We start from the raw sequence: 16,988 nt of genomic DNA, 5'->3' as shown, positions 1-16,988 counted from the left end.
TTGGATTGTGTTTTAATAGCATTTGTTAAAGCCCTATTGTGTCAGTCCCAAAGAAAAGCCTCCGATTCCTTTACCCTTTGTCTGGAGATATGAATCCCTCATGTCCAACGTTCCTGTGGGTATCAGGCCAGGCAGGGCATTGTGTGTTCTTTACTGTGGTCCCTCTCTCTACAGGGCTCCTACTGGGCCATCGACACCAACCCAAAGGAGGACGCCCTGCCCACACGGCCAAAGAAGAGGCCGCGGTCCGGAGAGCGGGTGAGTCCTCCAGACACGCCACATCCTCCCCTGAAGCTTTGTGTTTTACACATGTAGATACCCTTTCTTAAACAATGTCATCGCCAGTAATGATGAGTGTGCTCATGTGGAGAATTGGGTAACCATATCATACAAGTCTTCACATACAGCTATTCTTTATGTTCAATCTCTCGCCGATAGACCTCTGTCTCTGCCGCTCTCTCCTGTATACTGTCTCACTCGCACGCACGCACGCAGTAGGAGTTTCTCCTCCCTTTATGTAACTGTCTCTGGATGAGTCTGTCTTGTAGCAGGCTCCTCATTAATAAGCTGTGCCCCAGGCTGCTGTTACTTACATACATTGCATTCTGCAGTCTTTTTTTATTTTTTTTTACAAACATCAATTAATGTGCACTGGCTGTTCATTCTGAGCGGGAGCTTTTGTCTTTAATTATGTATGAGTCATGTCCAGTGTAACGCATAGCCTCACTGGTTTAGTAAACTGCCCAGATTGACCTGGCTCTGAGGCATCCATCCATCTCTTCCTGGCTGCTGCAGGCGGCAGTCTGTCCCGCTACAAGACATACAGACACAAAGACCCACTCACTCAGTTAAACAGCCACGTGTATGTCTGTGGTTCTAAGATGGGGAGTGGGAGGGAGAGGTGCACATCCTATTCTATATAGTACCTACACCTGTGTGTTTGTGCGTAAATTAGTTTAAATATGGTCATTGGTGTGTAATTCTAAAGCAAAACAAATGCACAGAATTCACGCACTATTCTCCCACCCTCAGGTTTGTGCATGTATGTTGTTAGTATGACACATGCACACCATCCTCCTGTACTACAGATGGGACTGTTGGCCAAAAAGGCATCCTATTAAGTCTCAGACATTTAGAAAATTGTGACTTTGTGAAATCTCATTTATGTTTATCGTGAATTAAAATTGGTATTGTTGCCAGCCAATCCTCTTACAGTAAGCAGTTTTGGCAGACAGGCGTGGTGGAGTTATCTCCCCCAGCGGAGCGCCCGCGACTCGCAGAGAGCAATGGGGGCTCTTCTCTTCATCTCCTCAGGAAATATTTCAAATGTGACCTAAATAAAGGTGTTGCTTCTTTTGTTATTTATAAATGGTCCTGGTGTACTTTACATACTAGAGACCTGCATTCCTCCCTCTTGCCTGGAAGGAAAACTAGCTTCCCAACAAACACGGCAACATATGAGTGTTAAAACCTATGCCTTCGTACTTATGGCTTGAGGTTATGTATTATTCTTAGAATTAGTTAAGAGTGAATATTTTAGTGGTCCTATATTTGATAATTAGATCAAAGTAATACTTTTGCCTCCCTCCCTCCCCCAGGCTTCCACACCGTACACCCTGGAGTCGGAGTCTTTGGGAATGGACTGTATGATCTCTGGAAGTGCCTCTCCAACTCTGGCAATCAACACTGTGACTAACAAGGTAACTACCCAGCATGCACCTGCACACACTGCACCACCCTGACCCCTCCTTCCTCCCTCTACCCGCCCACCCACCCACAGCTTGATCCTCACTGAGAGCAGCACTCAACCGGGATATACACACACACACACACACACACACACACACACACACACACACACACACACACACACACACACACACACACACACACACACACACTAGAGTACATCTCACGCTGTAACACACAGCTGCACTGTAGCACAAGAAACACTATCGATGGATACGTGCACACACACAGCGTCACAACAACAGGGGATTACTCATTCTGTTCAATATGGTATTTGAGTTGAGTATTGTATTGAGTATCGTGATGATAACCCAGGTATTGGTATTGAAATCAAGAATCTGGTGTCATGGGGCGGCAGGGTGGCCTAGTGGTTAGAGCATTGGACTAGTAACTGGAAGGTTGCAAGTTCACACCCCCGAACTGACAAGGTACAAATCTGTCGTTCTGCCCCTGAACGGGCAGTTAACCCACTGTTCCTAGGCCGTCATTGAAAATAAGAATTTGTTCTTAACTGACTTGCCTAGTTAAATAAAGGTTAACATTTTTTTATAATAATAATTTAAAAAATGACAACACTACTGTACACACACCTGAAAGTTCATGGAAGATGCCCAGTGGTCTGGTCTGTCCATGAGATGTGGTTTGGTTGCCTAGCCTGACGACTCACACTAAAGTCCTCATTGAAGTTGTTTGTGGTGACGAGGGGTGTTGTACTAAACAAAGTAATCCATTTCATCGTCTCGAACAAATCAGAGTATCAAAGTCAAACTGCCGCTTTATCCTTGCTTCTTCTGGACCAATCACACATCCCCGAATGTGTTCACATTCGGTGAGGGGTCAGGCAAGTACTTAGATCCAGATTCGTTGTGGAGAAGAAACTAACGTCTACGGGCGTGCCGTAGCGTTTGGCTGGAGGAGTCTGAGTAGCCTGGCGAGACAGTACTGTGTTGCCGTATAACCCTCACTGCAGAGAAAGAGCGGGAGAAGCCACAGGGACTGCAAGCTGTTGGCGTTGAATACGCTGTTCACTCTGAAATTGAAATAGGGTTTTTAACCTTAAGCCCTCTCCTCTGGGCCCAGTGGGGGCAGCTCTCTGGAGTAACCTTCAAGAGTTGCTCATTCATTTACTGCAGTGGGCATAAAGAAAATACTGTTTTTTATATAAACTGGGGGAGGGGGGTGCTTTGGGGAAGAGTACTTGAGGGTGGGATGTGTGAGAAGAGGAGGGTGTGTGTGGTCTTGCTCTTCTACCCTCGTGGGGACCTGAAGTCCCCACAAGGATAGTAAAACGAGGACAATTCTCCCTCGTTGGGACGTTTCCCACATCCCGACAAGAACAAAGGCTATTTTGGGGTTTAGGTTTTGGGCTTAGGGAAAATAGGATTTTGAAAGGAAATACATTTTAGGGCCTCACTAGGATAGAACCGCGTGTCTGTGCAGTAAGAGGGAGTGGTGTGTGTCTGCCCTTTCGGTAAGAGGACTGTCTTTGGCGTGTGAGACGGGCTAGGCTGAGCCCCTATAAAACACACACCTCTTCCCTGCTCTCATCTCAACAAATAATCACTTGCCATCGATTTGCTGTGAAAATTGAGGTTTCAAACCTCAGTTGGCCATTTAACATGGACATCCTCCATAGATAACAACAGTTTGATTTCACACATAAGAATCATGGAAAACAAAACACCAAAAATTCTGAACATCCCTGCTTCAGGCAAGGTTACAGCAGGGCTGTGTTTGTGTCTTTTGTTCTCCTGATTGTAACTGTTGCTATGATAAAGTGGAGACGCAGCAGCAGATCTGAGCCCTACTCCTGAGAGAGCTTGTTTCTCACTGTGTTACACTGTAAACATACAACTGGCCACGCCTCTTTTGGTGCACTGTGCCAAACCACAGGAATTCCCTCTTTCTCTCCCTCTTTCTCGCTCTCTATTTTCCATCTCTATCTCTCATGTTCCTGCCTTCTCTGAGAGGCCAATGGGTGACTGTGTCAGGACTACAGAACCAGTGAGAATCCAAACACGGTCTGTTACACGTGCCTCAAGTCTCCCTGCCTTTCATTCTCTCTCTCTCACACACACACTCACCGCACACACGCGCGCGTTTTAAAACATTTTTCTCTGGTCTATTCTGAGGTAGCTGTTTGCAGTGGTTGTGAATGAGACAGAAGTCTGGCACTAGAGCGTGATAAAGGAAGGGGGATTTTAGGAAGAAGTGTGTTTACTGAGGAAAAGTCTGCCGTTGCTTTTCTTTCTCCCTCTTAAATCCTGTGAGCAGGGATTCTGCTGAACCCTGGCAGGCATTGTTAAAGACATCTGGGTGAATCTCGCTTTGATTTCATAATCCAAGTCTCATGCTCCAGATTAGAGTCTTATGTAAAAGACACACCTGGCTTTTTACTTAATTTACTGCTAAGAATAGAACACACACAAACTCCTGCTAGTTGCTAGCACCAAATACGCATCAGGATTTACTGTGGCAGGAGCTCCTGCCTGTGTGAGCATGCTTGTCTTTGTGGGACTGGATGACTTTGCGTGTGTGTGAGAGACATGATGACTGAGTTTTGGTCGAGTGGGCGTCTTGACTCTGGGGTCTGTGTAAACCACAGAGCAGTGAGGTCTGGAAATCATCACACTGGATGAGGGGAGTAAAAATAGATTGGTGGTTTAAGGCTAAAACCCGCTCATTACATGTAACATTTATATTTCTACAGCGTGCTGTTTGATTAGCATTGTAGTGCTGATTTTCAGACGTGCCTAAGCCCTCAGTCTTAGCTGCTCATTGATTTCCTCCTTCACGCTAATGAACACTGGAGCCAAGCCCACACTGAGTGGTGGAAGGCAAGAGTCAACTAATTAGCTTCGCTTTCATCCCCTTCCCCCACCACACATTCACTACAACACTGGATCCAACACACTCTCCTCTGACTTATTAAGGCACAACATTTTTGTGTCATTCTCTGGCTGAGTGAGAGCCCACAATGACACACTACTGAGGGAGAGGCTGTGTGTCAGGATTAGTGCTTTTGAGGACAAGTTTGGTTATAAAAAATTATCGCAAATTTCAGTTTTGATGATCTTTTTCAACATTAAATGCATTATGAAATAATGACAAATTATTTTAGTGGAAATTCCAAAGCCAAAAATAGTGAATTGCCAAAACATTGAAAACACTCGTCTTTGTCAGTTCCACATTGGGTAGACATTAATAGAAAAAGAGGACATTAATATGAAATAATATTTCAGTTGTGTGTATTACTTGGTTTTTATTTTATGGCTTTATTATTTTTCATTCTTTAAAGCCATCTCTTCTCTTCTAAGGCAGCTAGCCAGACAAACAAACATCTAACGTTCTCTGTGCTCTCCACACTGTACTGTCTTTGAGTCATCCTATTTAGCTAGGCTAGCTTGCTAGCTAGTAGCTGCTTATGTATGCTTCATAGCTGTCTGACAATCATTTGACTAGTTCTTCAAAGTATATATGGCATACATTCAAGACCGCTTATGAGCAACTACTCCAACTATCAATCGGGTAGAGCTACCTCAAGAACGGTCTCTATCCCTCTCATTATTGTGTTGTGTACATTCTCATGTGGTCTGTGTCGGGTAGCCGTCTCTGTCCTACCCGGGAAGAACAGACACAATGGATTCTGTTCATCGTAGTTAATTACCACGTTTCTACGCTGAACTAGGTCATACATTTGCCTAATGAAATCTACAACTCCCTTCAGCCCAGCATCCCAGAGAGTTCTTGACTAAATGTATCTTATGAATGATTTGGTTTCTCTCTAGAGAAAAAGAACGAACTGTGGGACGCTGGGCTGAAGGGAGTTGTAGTTTTTCATTAGGCAAATAGTCTACCTATTTCAGCGCAGAAACATGGTAATTAGCTACTATGGAATTCAAGTAATTGAACTGACATTTGTCAATTAGTTGTTTAATAACCCCCCACCCCCCAAAACAATTGGGGTAAATTGCTCAGCACTAGTCAGTGGCTGTACTCAGACTGCCTATATAACAGTAACAGGGCAGCAGCCAGATCTGGGTTCAAATGGTATGTTATTTTTCAAACACTGAACGGATGATTAAGCTTGACGGATTTACCGGGTTTTCACTTTTGTGATTATTCCATTGGTTCCATTGTGCCAGGCAAGCTCAGATCTGGAGGTCAGTCAGGCCTAGACTTCTCTCTGGCCTCAGAATGCAGAGCAGCCTTCATGTCCTGCTGCTGCTGTGTGTTGGACTGGGAGAGAGGGTGCAGGCAGGACCACAGCCACTCAGCCTGATGAGCAGAGAGCCCTGACCGGACACTGGGCAAGACTGAGCACACAGCACCAGCACCATCCAGGCTGTTAGTGCTGCTGCCAATCCCTGCCCTGTCACACACACCAGCCAGTAGCATCGCTCGCATAGCTGCCATTCCACACATTCTTTCCGTTTCACAAAATGGAAAAAAATGAATGCACTTCTATTCTCTCCGGATCTCATTATATTCATCGCCAGATTGTTTCTACCACCAGTGCTACTTAATAGCAGTCTGTTGTGTGACACCACAATACACCATTTTTTTCTTTAGCAAAGCCTTTTCAGATGATAATAATGAATATGGTTGCGTTGCAGTGCTCTGGTTGCTTGCATTGCTGTATTGAAAGGTCAGGGTCTCGGTTGAATTGAAGACCTTTGTTGTCCCAAACCGATTTGCGCTCAGTGAGCAGATGGGTCTGACACGGCCAGTAGTGTGACCTTTAGTTGTTTTTTTTTTATTAAAAAAGGGACACCCTCCCTTACATTCCCAGAGAGAAGAGCCTTTACCTGGACACTTATTCAGAAGGAGCCCCTGTGGCTCGGGTAGCTATGGAGCTTCAGAAAATATGTTCCTGGCCAGCCACTCTGTTAGTCCAAAAAAAGCACTCTGATAAACATCCAGTACACAAATGCTTTGCATACACACACAGGTATCGAATTCCTAGACACACAACCACACGCACACAAACCAAATTCAGTTTGTTACGGAACAAAACCCATCCCCAGCCATTATTTGGGCAAATGGTGAATCACCATCAGAATGATAATGATTGTAAATGGCATGCAGTTATTCGTCAAACCCTGTTGGTGTATTTCTAGGTTGTGTGATGTGCGGTATGCAAGAAAAGCTAACACAGCCTCTTCTTATTTCAGGTGGCATTATACAACCCAGACCAGGATGGGAGTGACAGCCCAAGAAGCAGCCTTAACAACAGCCTGTCTGACCAGAGTCTGGCCTCCGTCAATTTAAACAGTGTGGGCAGCGTGCACAGCTACACACCGGTAAGAGCTCACACTGCTGCAACCTCTAACCACAGTATTACAGCTATACACACTGCTAAACACCAAGCAACACAAACAACTACAGGATCCCAGTTCTTAAACATTTAGAACAGCGATTATCAGCTGGTGGGTTGCGGGAGGTTTTGAATGGGATGTGATTGAGTAAAAAAATATCTAATTTATTTTTATTAAATATACTCCATTCTGAACTTTAACGACTAAAACCAGGTATGATGTGTGTGGAAATTATAATGAACCTATACTTTTAAATAATTGAACCTTCTGAAGTAAAATAGTTCAATCATATTATTTTCAAAAAATATTTATTAGCAGCACTATTTAGTGGATTTGGTTGATTTTATCGTCTCAAACCAGTAAGCTTGAAAGTTCAGACACACTGGTAGGATTGTCAAACGTTTGCCTGTGTTCACACAGCAAAGTTAAAATACTCCAAACCATAAGGTATCAATAGTGTTGTTTGGTAATTGCATATCCACGCGTATTGCTAATGTTGCTATTTAGTTTTTTTTTTAAACTTGTTGATACTTGTCTAATGGCTACAGCTAGATAACTACCTAGCAAGATGACGAAGAAACAATTTAATTCACTCTCCATAATCTTATACTGTCAGTGCCAGACCATAGCCAAATGTTTAGCTAGATAGCTCAAGTTGGCATATTCTCTAACTAGCACTACCTAGCTAAGGACACTGCACTAACTCGGCAGCTGTTTCATGGAAATGGGCTAATCCGTTGTGATTCAATTATGTCAATACTAGCTACAGTGGTTAGATAGTATGTGGTGTTGTGTGCATTGTCTGCACTTAGCTTGCTTCCATCCCATAGCCTACATTACATATGAAGTGTGACTGGTTGATCCGTGGATGTACAGAGAAAATGCCCTCTTCTTTTTTCCTTTTCTTTGCTCCCATAATCTCACTGCCGATGGGTACTTACCAGAACAAAGTGGTACCTGCTGCGTGCCGATCCGGTAGTGACGAACCTGCTGATTATACTTGTAGAATCGCAATCCTTGCCGATGGCCAACAACTTGACTTTGAGCCAATCAGAGATCACGAACCCCCACGTGGGGTTGGCCCGCAGCAGGTACCTATCGGTAGTCTATTGGCAGTGAGATTCTGTGTATTTCATGCTTAACATTCTTCATCAAGAATATGGCTGAAATATAATTAAAAAGGTGGGACTGTTGTTCCATTGTACTTTAATTAGTACATTTACTAGCAATATAGAAGAAGAAAAAATTAATTCCAGATTGCATTTTGGTAACAAAATTCGCAATGCGAATATTGGATTGAGACAGACAACCTTGTTCAATTTCGGTCCTAAGGCAAAACCAGTTGAAAACCATTGATTTTTAGAACATGCATGTCAATCTCTTACCACAGTGCCTCAGCTATACATCAGCTAAAACCAAACAAGCACCACAAATAACTGTCACTGTATCACATTTAGACATACAGGAATTTAGGCAGTGCATGCCAATCTCTTATCACAGTAGATAGCTGTAACCCTGGAACTTAAACAGTGTATCAGCTCCACTCTTGAGGGCAGTGCCCCAGGCCAGTTAATTACTGTATATCTCATATGATCCGAGAGACCCAGGAGTTTCCCTTCAGAAGAGCTATAGACAGTGAGAGACTAAAGAGGTCGGGGGGTTGGTGCTCTAGCGCAGAATATCATGGGGGGTTGAGGGAAAGTGAGAGTTGTACACGCTCTTGGAGAGCAGACAAAGAGAGCTGCTGCCTGTGATGCCTTCCCACCAGAGATGCCCCCTTCTTTGGTGGGGTCCTCCTGCTTTCCAGGATGCTATTGCTCCAGGCTCTCTGCATCGATCCGTTCAGACTGATGGATGTCCCTCCAGTGCTGCTGCTGAGAGCAGACTGTTTCTTACTGCCTCACTTCAGCCAGGCAGACTCAGACTGGATTCTGTAGCAAGGCAATCTATACTATAGCCCACCAGCATGTCTGCAAAGCCCTTTGCTGTGTGAAAGAATGTGTACTCTAACAGCAAGACTACTTTAAGTGATAGCTCCATTATTAGTGTCCTTCACGTGTTATACCTGGTGTGGCTTGAAAGCTACCTCTGTGATGCTGCAATAAATGATATATACTGTTCTTAAACATCTAGTCTACTTCATGTAAATGCAAGGTACCGCCTCAGTTATAGAATAGTGATTTCTCTATGTGTTTTGCTCATCATTAACGTTATTAGACGGTCTTGTTATAGGGCAACATTGCCTGCACTCTTATACACCATTGGATAAAATTGACCCTCACACTACTGTACATGGGTAAAATGATTGCTTATTTGTACAAGGCTTTGGTGTTTTTGTTTTAAATACATTTTGCAGGCCATCTATTGTATTGGCTTTGTGTTGATTTTGGTTTCTCTTTTAATACTTTTTGAGAAGGATGCAAGCAGTGATCAAGACAAAGGCATGTAGTTGATGTTTAGTTTGAGGAGTGACCACTTTACACACCAGATATTTAGCTGCTTATACATGTTCAATATGGGTTCTTGGCAGTTTAATTAGGTTAGTGGACAGAACTAAAATATAAGCCTTGATCTGTTGCACAAAAAAAATTACTGAACAAAAATATAAACTCATTATGCAACTATTTTAACGGTTTTACTGAGTTCCAGTTCTTTATACAAATCAGTCAAATGACTGGGAAGGAGCGCAGCCATGGGTGGGGCCTGGGAGGGCAAAAGGGCTTTATTACAGACAGAAATAATCCTCGGTTTCATCAGCTGTCCGGGTGACTGGTCTCAGACCATCCTGCAGGTGAAGAAGCCGGATGTGGAGGTCCTGGGCTGGCGTAGTTACACATGGTCAGCGGTTGGACATACTGCCAAATTTTCTAAAACTACATTGGAGGTGGCTTATGGTAGAGAAATTAACATTTAATTCTCTGGTGCACATTCCTGCAGTCAGAATCCCAATTGCACGCTGCTTTAAAACTTGAGACGTTTCTGGCATTGTGTTGTGACAAAGCTGCACATTGTATTGTCCCCAGCACAGTGCACCTGTGTAATGATCATGCTGTTTAATCAGCTTCTTGATATGCCACATCTGTCAGGTGGATGGATTATCTTGGCAAAGGAGAAATGTTCACTAACAGGAATATTAACAAATTTGTGCACAAAATGAGATTTGCTTTTTGTGCAGATGGAAAATTTCTGGCGTCTTTTATTTTAGCTCTTGCAAAATTGGACAAAACCTTTACATGTTGATTATTTTTGTTCAGTGTAGAAAAATGTTTTGCATGAAATGTTTGTGGCTCTTGTTCTCCAGCAGGTCCATGTGCAGATATCCATTGATGTCTCTGAAACGTATGTTTCCCAGTCAAGAGTCAGTGTTCGATGGTGTAGTCGGTGCTCTTCACCAGTGAAAGTTGTAGTCTGTGTTTGACTGTGGTAATAGGTTTGTACTGTAGTTAGTATGTTAGACGGAGGTGTGTACCGCTAGGTTGTACTGCATGACGGAACACAGCTGTCAGTGTTAGGTGTAGAGTAGATGTAATTCACTGCTCAAATCTCTAATTATCTCTCCTCTCTTTCTACTCCTCTACTTCTCTCTCTCCTCCTCCATCCCCAGGTGACTAACCACCCAGAGCCGGTGTCTCAGTCGATGAGCCTCCAGCAGCCCCTCCAGCCCCAGTACAACATGCCAGAGAGGGACAAGCAGCTCCTCTTCTCTGACTTTGAAGATCTCAGTGCCTCCTTCCGCAGCCTTTACAAGTCTGTCTTTGGGCAGTCCTTCAGCCAACAGGGTGAGTCAAGAGGGCAGGATGACGCATACCAGGTAGTGGGGCTGGGCGATATGGCCAAAATCTCATATCCCGACAAAGGTAATTTCATATCCTGATGATGATACAAATCACGATATAGCACCTATTTTTTTTGTTATATAGTTTATATAAAATTACCACATAAAGACCTATTTCTTATTACATTTTGAATTAAACTCAACAAATAAAAAGGTACTTTCTCATTTTATTTCGAACCTTTGTGCAAATTTTCAATTAAGCATGTAACAAAATATAAAATATTAATGTATAAAATCTAAAGAGGTAAATGGAAAACACTTCAACTATAGTTGCAAACAAAATAAACATAGGCCTAAAATATATATTTATTTATTTTTGACGGATTGCCTGTTTTGCAAGTTATTTTGGTTTTAAGACGTGTCACATATGAATGTACATTTGGTACCTTGGGTTGAGTGTTAGGACCAACTCACGAAACCCCCGTTTCTGGACCGTGTAAATTAGGGCCATGTCTTTGCAGATGTAAGTTGTTACGGCAGCTGTTATCTCCTTCCATCTTCATGGTTTTTTGCCATATGGTGTGTCGGGGTTTGTTTTGAACACTCGACTACTTTTTTGCGTGTCATCCGCAGACTCTCTCCGTACTGCTTCACATGATTCTTGTGTATGTGGTAAAAGAGGTCAGTGGTGTTTGAGCCTGTTGTCAGGACCGTGTAGGTGGTAAAAGAGGTTAGTGGTGTTTGAGCCTGTTGTCAGGACCGTGTAGGTGGTAAAAGAGGTTAGTGGTGTTTGAGCCTGTTGTCAGGACCGTGTAGGTGGTAAAAGAGGTTAGTGGTGTTTGAGCCTGTTGTCAGGACCGTGTAGGTGGTAAAAGAGGTTAGTGGTGTTTGAGCCTGTTGTCTGGACCGTGTAGGTGGTAAAAGAGGTTAGTGGTGTTTGAGCCTGTTGTCAGGACCGTGTAGGTGGTAAAAGAGGTTAGTGGTGTTTGAGCCTGTTGTCTGGACCGTGTAGGTGGTAAAAGAGGTTAGTGGTGTTTGAGCCTGTTGTCTGGACCGTGTAGGTGGTAAAAGAGTTTAGTGGTGTTTGAGCCTGTTGTCAGGACCGTGTAGGTGGTAAAAGAGGTTAGTGGTGTTTGAGCCTGTTGTCAGGACCGTGTAGGTGGTAAAAGAGGTTAGTGGTGTTTGAGCCTGTTGTCTGGACCGTGTAGGTGGTAAAAGAGGTTAGTGGTGTTTGAGCCTGTTGTCTGGACCGTGTAGGTGGTAAAAGAGGTTAGTGGTGTTTGAGCCTGTTGTCTGGACTGTGTAGGTGGTAAAAGAGGTTAGTGGTGTTTGAGCCTGTTGTCTGGACTGTGTAGGTGGTAAAAGAGGTTAGTGGTGTTTGAGCCTGTTGTCTGGACCGTGTAGGTGGTAAAAGAGGTTAGTGGTGTTTGAGCCTGTTGTCAGGACCGTGTAGGTGGTAAAAGAGGTTAGTGGTGTTTGAGCCTGTTGTCTGGACCGTGTAGGTGGTAAAAGAGGTTAGTGGTGTTTGAGCCTGTTGTCAGGACCGTGTAGGTGGTAAAAGAGGTTAGTGGTGTTTGAGCCTGTTGTCTGGACCGTGTAGGTGGTAAAAGAGGTTAGTGGTGTTTGAGCCTGTTGTCTGGACCGTGTAGGTGGTAAAAGAGGTTAGTGGTGTTTGAGCCTGTTGTCAGGACCGTGTAGGTGGTAAAAGAGGTTAGTGGTGTTTGAGCCTGTTGTCTGGACCGTGTAGGTGGTAAAAGAGGTTAGTGGTGTTTGAGCCTGTTGTCAGGACCGTGTAGGTGGTAAAAGAGGTTAGTGGTGTTTGAGCCTGTTGTCAGGACCGTGTAGGTGGTAAAAGAGGTTAGTGGTGTTTGAGCCTGTTGTCTGGACCGTGTAGGTGGTAAAAGAGGTTAGTGGTGTTTGAGCCTGTTGTCTGGACTGTGTAGGTGGTAAAAGAGGTTAGTGGTGTTTGAGCCTGTTGTCTGGACCGTGTAGGTGGTAAAAGAGTTTAGTGGTGTTTGAGCCTGTTGTCTGGACCGTGTAGGTGGTAAAAGAGGTTAGTGGTGTTTGAGCCTGTTGTCAGGACCGTGTAGGTGGTAAAAGAGGTTAGTGGTGTTTGAGCCTGTTGTCTGGACCGTGTAGGTGGTAAAAGAGGTTAGTGGTGTTTGAGCCTGTTGTCTGGACCGTGTAGGTGGTAAAAGAGGTTAGTGGTGTTTGAGCCTGTTGTCTGGACCGTGTAGGTGGTAAAAGAGGTTAGTGGTGTTTGAGCCTGTTGTCAGGACCGTGTAGGTGGTAAAAGAGGTTAGTGGTGTTTGAGCCTGTTGTCTGGACTGTGTAGGTGGTAAAAGAGGTTAGTGGTGTTTGAGCCTGTTGTCAGGACCGTGTAGGTGGTAAAAGAGGTTAGTGGTGTTTGAGCCTGTTGTCTGGACCGTGTAGGTGGTAAAAGAGGTTAGTGGTGTTTGAGCCTGTTGTCAGGACCGTGTAGGTGGTAAAAGAGGTTAGTGGTGTTTGAGCCTGTTGTCAGGACCGTGTAGGTGGTAAAAGAGGTTAGTGGTGTTTGAGCCTGTTGTCAGGACCGTGTAGGTGGTAAAAGAGGTTAGTGGTGTTTGAGCCTGTTGTCAGGACCGTGTAGGTGGTAAAAGAGGTTAGTGGTGTTTGAGCCTGTTGTCTGGACTGTGTAGGTGGTAAAAGAGGTTAGTGGTGTTTGAGTCTGTTGTCTGGACTGTGTAGGTGGTAAAAGAGGTTAGTGGTGTTTGAGCCTGTTGTCAGGACCGTGTAGGTGGTAAAAGAGGTTAGTGGTGTTTGAGCCTGTTGTCAGGACCGTGTAGGTGGTAAAAGAGGTTAGTGGTGTTTGAGCCTGTTGTCTGGACCGTGTAGGTGGTAAAAGAGGTTAGTGGTGTTTGAGTCTGTTGTCTGGACCGTGTAGGTGGTAAAAGAGGTCAGTGGTGTTTGAGCCTGTTGTCAGGACCGTGTAGGTGGTAAAAGAGGTTAGTGGTGTTTGAGCCTGTTGTCTGGACCGTGTAGGTGGTAAAAGAGGTTAGTGGTGTTTGAGCCTGTTGTCAGGACCGTGTAGGTGGTAAAAGAGGTTAGTGGTGTTTGAGCCTGTTGTCAGGACCGTGTAGGTGGTAAAAGAGGTTAGTGGTGTTTGAGCCTGTTGTCTGGACCGTGTAGGTGGTAAAAGAGGTTAGTGGTGTTTGAGCCTGTTGTCAGGACCGTGTAGGTGGTAAAAGAGGTTAGTGGTGTTTGAGCCTGTTGTCAGGACCGTGTAGGTGGTAAAAGAGGTTAGTGGTGTTTGAGCCTGTTGTCAGGACCGTGTAGGTGGTAAAAGAGGTTAGTGGTGTTTGAGCCTGTTGTCAGGACCGTGTAGGTGGTAAAAGAGGTTAGTGGTGTTTGAGCCTGTTGTCAGGACCGTGTAGGTGGTAAAAGAGGTTAGTGGTGTTTGAGCCTGTTGTCTGGGCCGTGTAGGTGGTAAGAGGTTAGTGGTGTTTGAGCCTGTTGTCTGGACCGTGTAGGTGGTAAAAGAGGTTAGTGGTGTTTGAGCCTGTTGTCTGGACCGTGTAGGTGGTAAAAGAGGTTAGTGGTGTTTGAGCCTGTTGTCTGGACCGTGTAGGTGGTAAAAGAGGTTAGTGGTGTTTGAGCCTGTTGTCTGGACTGTGTAGGTGGTAAAAGAGGTTAGTGGTGTTTGAGCCTGTTGTCTGGACTGTGTAGGTGGTAAAAGAGGTTAGTGGTGTTTGAGCCTGTTGTCTGGACCGTGTAGGTGGTAAAAGAGGTTAGTGGTGTTTGAGCCTGTTGTCAGGACCGTGTAGGTGGTAAAAGAGGTTAGTGGTGTTTGAGCCTGTTGTCTGGACCGTGTAGGTGGTAAAAGAGGTTAGTGGTGTTTGAGCCTGTTGTCAGGACCGTGTAGGTGGTAAAAGAGGTTAGTGGTGTTTGAGCCTGTTGTCAGGACCGTGTAGGTGGTAAAAGAGGTTAGTGGTGTTTGAACCTGTTGTCTGGACCGTGTAGGTGGTAAAAGAGGTTAGTGGTGTTTGAGCCTGTTGTCAGGACCGTGTAGGTGGTAAAAGAGGTTAGTGGTGTTTGAGCCTGTTGTCAGGACCTTGTAGGTGGTAAAAGAGGTTAGTGGTGTTTGAGCCTGTTGTCTGGACCGTGTAGGTGGTAAAAGAGGTTAGTGGTGTTTGAGCCTGTTGTCTGGACCGTGTAGGTGGTAAAAGAGGTTAGTGGTGTTTGAGCCTGTTGTCAGGACCGTGTAGGTGGTAAAAGAGGTTAGTGGTGTTTGAGCCTGTTGTCTGGACCGTGTAGGTGGTAAAAGAGGTTAGTGGTGTTTGAGCCTGTTGTCTGGACCGTGTAGGTGGTAAAAGAGGTTAGTGGTGTTTGAGCCTGTTGTCTGGACCGTGTAGGTGGTAAAAGAGTTTAGTGGTGTTTGAGCCTGTTGTCAGGACCGTGTAGGTGGTAAAAGAGGTTAGTGGTGTTTGAGCCTGTTGTCTGGACCGTGTAGGTGGTAAAAGAGGTTAGTGGTGTTTGAGCCTGTTGTCGAGGCCTGCGGCATATTTTGCAGTGGACGGTTTTCTGGTCCGTGTCAGACTTTTCATACCTAAACCACGTCCATGAGACCGAAGTAGCCCCTCTTTTAGGTACGAGTTCTGTGCTCTGTCACATTCACTCTCCCTGTTTGTTTGTTTGTTGCATATTTCCTTCCACGTGACTCGTGAGGAAGAATGCAAAGCGTCGTCCAATTGATGAAAATATTGCCGTAAAGAGTGTGATTTGCGACACAACGATATAAACGATAGACGTTTTTCTATCGTCACACGATATATATGGTCATATCGCCCAGCCCCACTGGGTAGTGTTAGTAAACTCATGCAGAAGATGCCAGGATTATTCTATGGGTGTTATACATCTAACAGCTGGTCGAAGGAGAGTGGAATTGGTCCGAATTAGGTTTAGTGATTTCAATGAGTTGTTTAATAGACAGTAAGTGTAGTGGAAGTCTATGGGTGTTTTCATGGTCTACTGTGTGCTAAAGCCTCTGGCCTCATTCCCAATGCTAAGCAGAACAGAGAGTCGGCAAGTTCATAGCAGAATAATGCAGTGGACTTTATTCATTATATGGGATGAAACATGTTAATCCTTACTCTGTTTATATCTTTAGGATGATATATATATACACACACACACACACACTTCATATGATTGCAGCATCAAACCTGATAAAGGCCTATTGCACAGAGTCAGATCAAGTGTAGCTCTCCAAAACATGGCAGCCCTTTAGAACGTAATGCTTTTTGTTTGTAATCTGATTGACTGAAGAACAAAAAGCACTTGACAAGTGGGTTATGGGTAAAAGCAGACAATGCTTTTCCTTGTATAGCCTACTTTCACAAATCTAATGCATTTCATGCTAATGTTTTCAGTGTTCCTCTCCTTTAATCTATCATCTAAGTTTCATTAGTTTAAAGTTGTTCCCTTTTTATGTGCATAAAAGTGAAATCTCTTAGTCAGACAAGCCCTTGCAATTAAAAAGTGTAAATAAGCGAGCGAGAGGATTTCACACCATGGTGCTGTAGACAGTGAGCTAATTCACCGGCTTTGATAATAGGTAATGAGCTCGCATTATTATTCTGGGGCTGCGCGCTAATTGCTTTCTGTATTTCCCTGGTTGGTCAATGGGCTTTCTGTGCCGATAACAGATCCACCTTTGTCACCGCTGCAGTAAGTGTTCTGGGGCGAGGGGCTGGAGTCAACTCTAAGAGCACTCCAGTAAAATAGGTTTACTGTGGCAAAGCTAATATTCTAGCGGTTAAGAGTGTTGGGCCAGTAATTGAAGTGAAGCTGGTTCAAAACCCCAAGCCGACTAGGTAAAAAATATGCCGATGTGCCTTTGAGCGTAAGTCGTGCCGATAAGAGATCCACCTTTGTCACCACTTCAGTAAGTGTTCTGAGGCAGTGGCGAAGGCAACTCTAAATGACTAACATGTAAATGGACAGGCCTCTTAAGAACCACTCCTCTACACGATGGCTGTTGGGTGTGCAGATGTTCGTGCTGCACAATGACGAATGTGAAAAGAAACACAGGATGCAGAAGAAAGGCTCAGACTCTCTAGTGCTGCTGAGACATTCCTTTAGCTCGTTCAAAATGGCAGCTGTTTAGT

General features: G+C 44.4%; 1 protein-coding gene and 1 long non-coding RNA gene across 55 annotated transcripts in view; both read left to right on the top strand.

The window, feature by feature from the left end:
• Window positions 1-16,988, top strand: part of LOC118373737 (forkhead box protein J3-like) — a 167,863-nt gene that overhangs the window by 143,388 nt on the left and 7,487 nt on the right. For all 49 annotated transcript variants that reach the window (XR_008144368.1, XR_008144375.1, XR_008144372.1 and 46 more), the window contains exons 4-7: window positions 175-258; window positions 1,599-1,700; window positions 6,924-7,052; window positions 10,672-10,846. Coding sequence is in view for 1 of the 49 variants with exons in the window: in XM_052526573.1 (XP_052382533.1) it covers window positions 175-258; window positions 1,599-1,700; window positions 6,924-7,052; window positions 10,672-10,846 (490 nt within the window). In the remaining 48 variants the exon portion in view is untranslated. The remainder of the gene's footprint in view (window positions 1-174; window positions 259-1,598; window positions 1,701-6,923; window positions 7,053-10,671; window positions 10,847-16,988) is intronic.
• Window positions 10,896-16,097, top strand: LOC127932150 (uncharacterized). Of its 6 annotated transcripts, XR_008144388.1 has the most exons (4): window positions 10,896-12,895; window positions 12,945-13,238; window positions 14,805-14,853; window positions 14,952-16,097. It is a non-coding gene; the product is annotated as an uncharacterized LOC127932150 (long non-coding RNA). The 6 variants fall into 6 exon arrangements; XR_008144387.1 differs by lacking the exon at window positions 12,945-13,238 and having other exon boundaries at window positions 10,896-11,621; window positions 11,916-12,895; window positions 14,315-16,097; XR_008144384.1 differs by lacking the exon at window positions 12,945-13,238 and having other exon boundaries at window positions 10,896-11,670; window positions 11,916-12,895; window positions 14,315-16,097.

The sequence above is a fragment of the Oncorhynchus keta genome, chromosome 10 (genome assembly GCF_023373465.1).
Source record: "Oncorhynchus keta strain PuntledgeMale-10-30-2019 chromosome 10, Oket_V2, whole genome shotgun sequence".
Lineage (NCBI taxonomy): Eukaryota > Metazoa > Chordata > Actinopteri > Salmoniformes > Salmonidae > Oncorhynchus > Oncorhynchus keta.
This window is presented reverse-complemented; position numbering and strand designations above follow the sequence as displayed.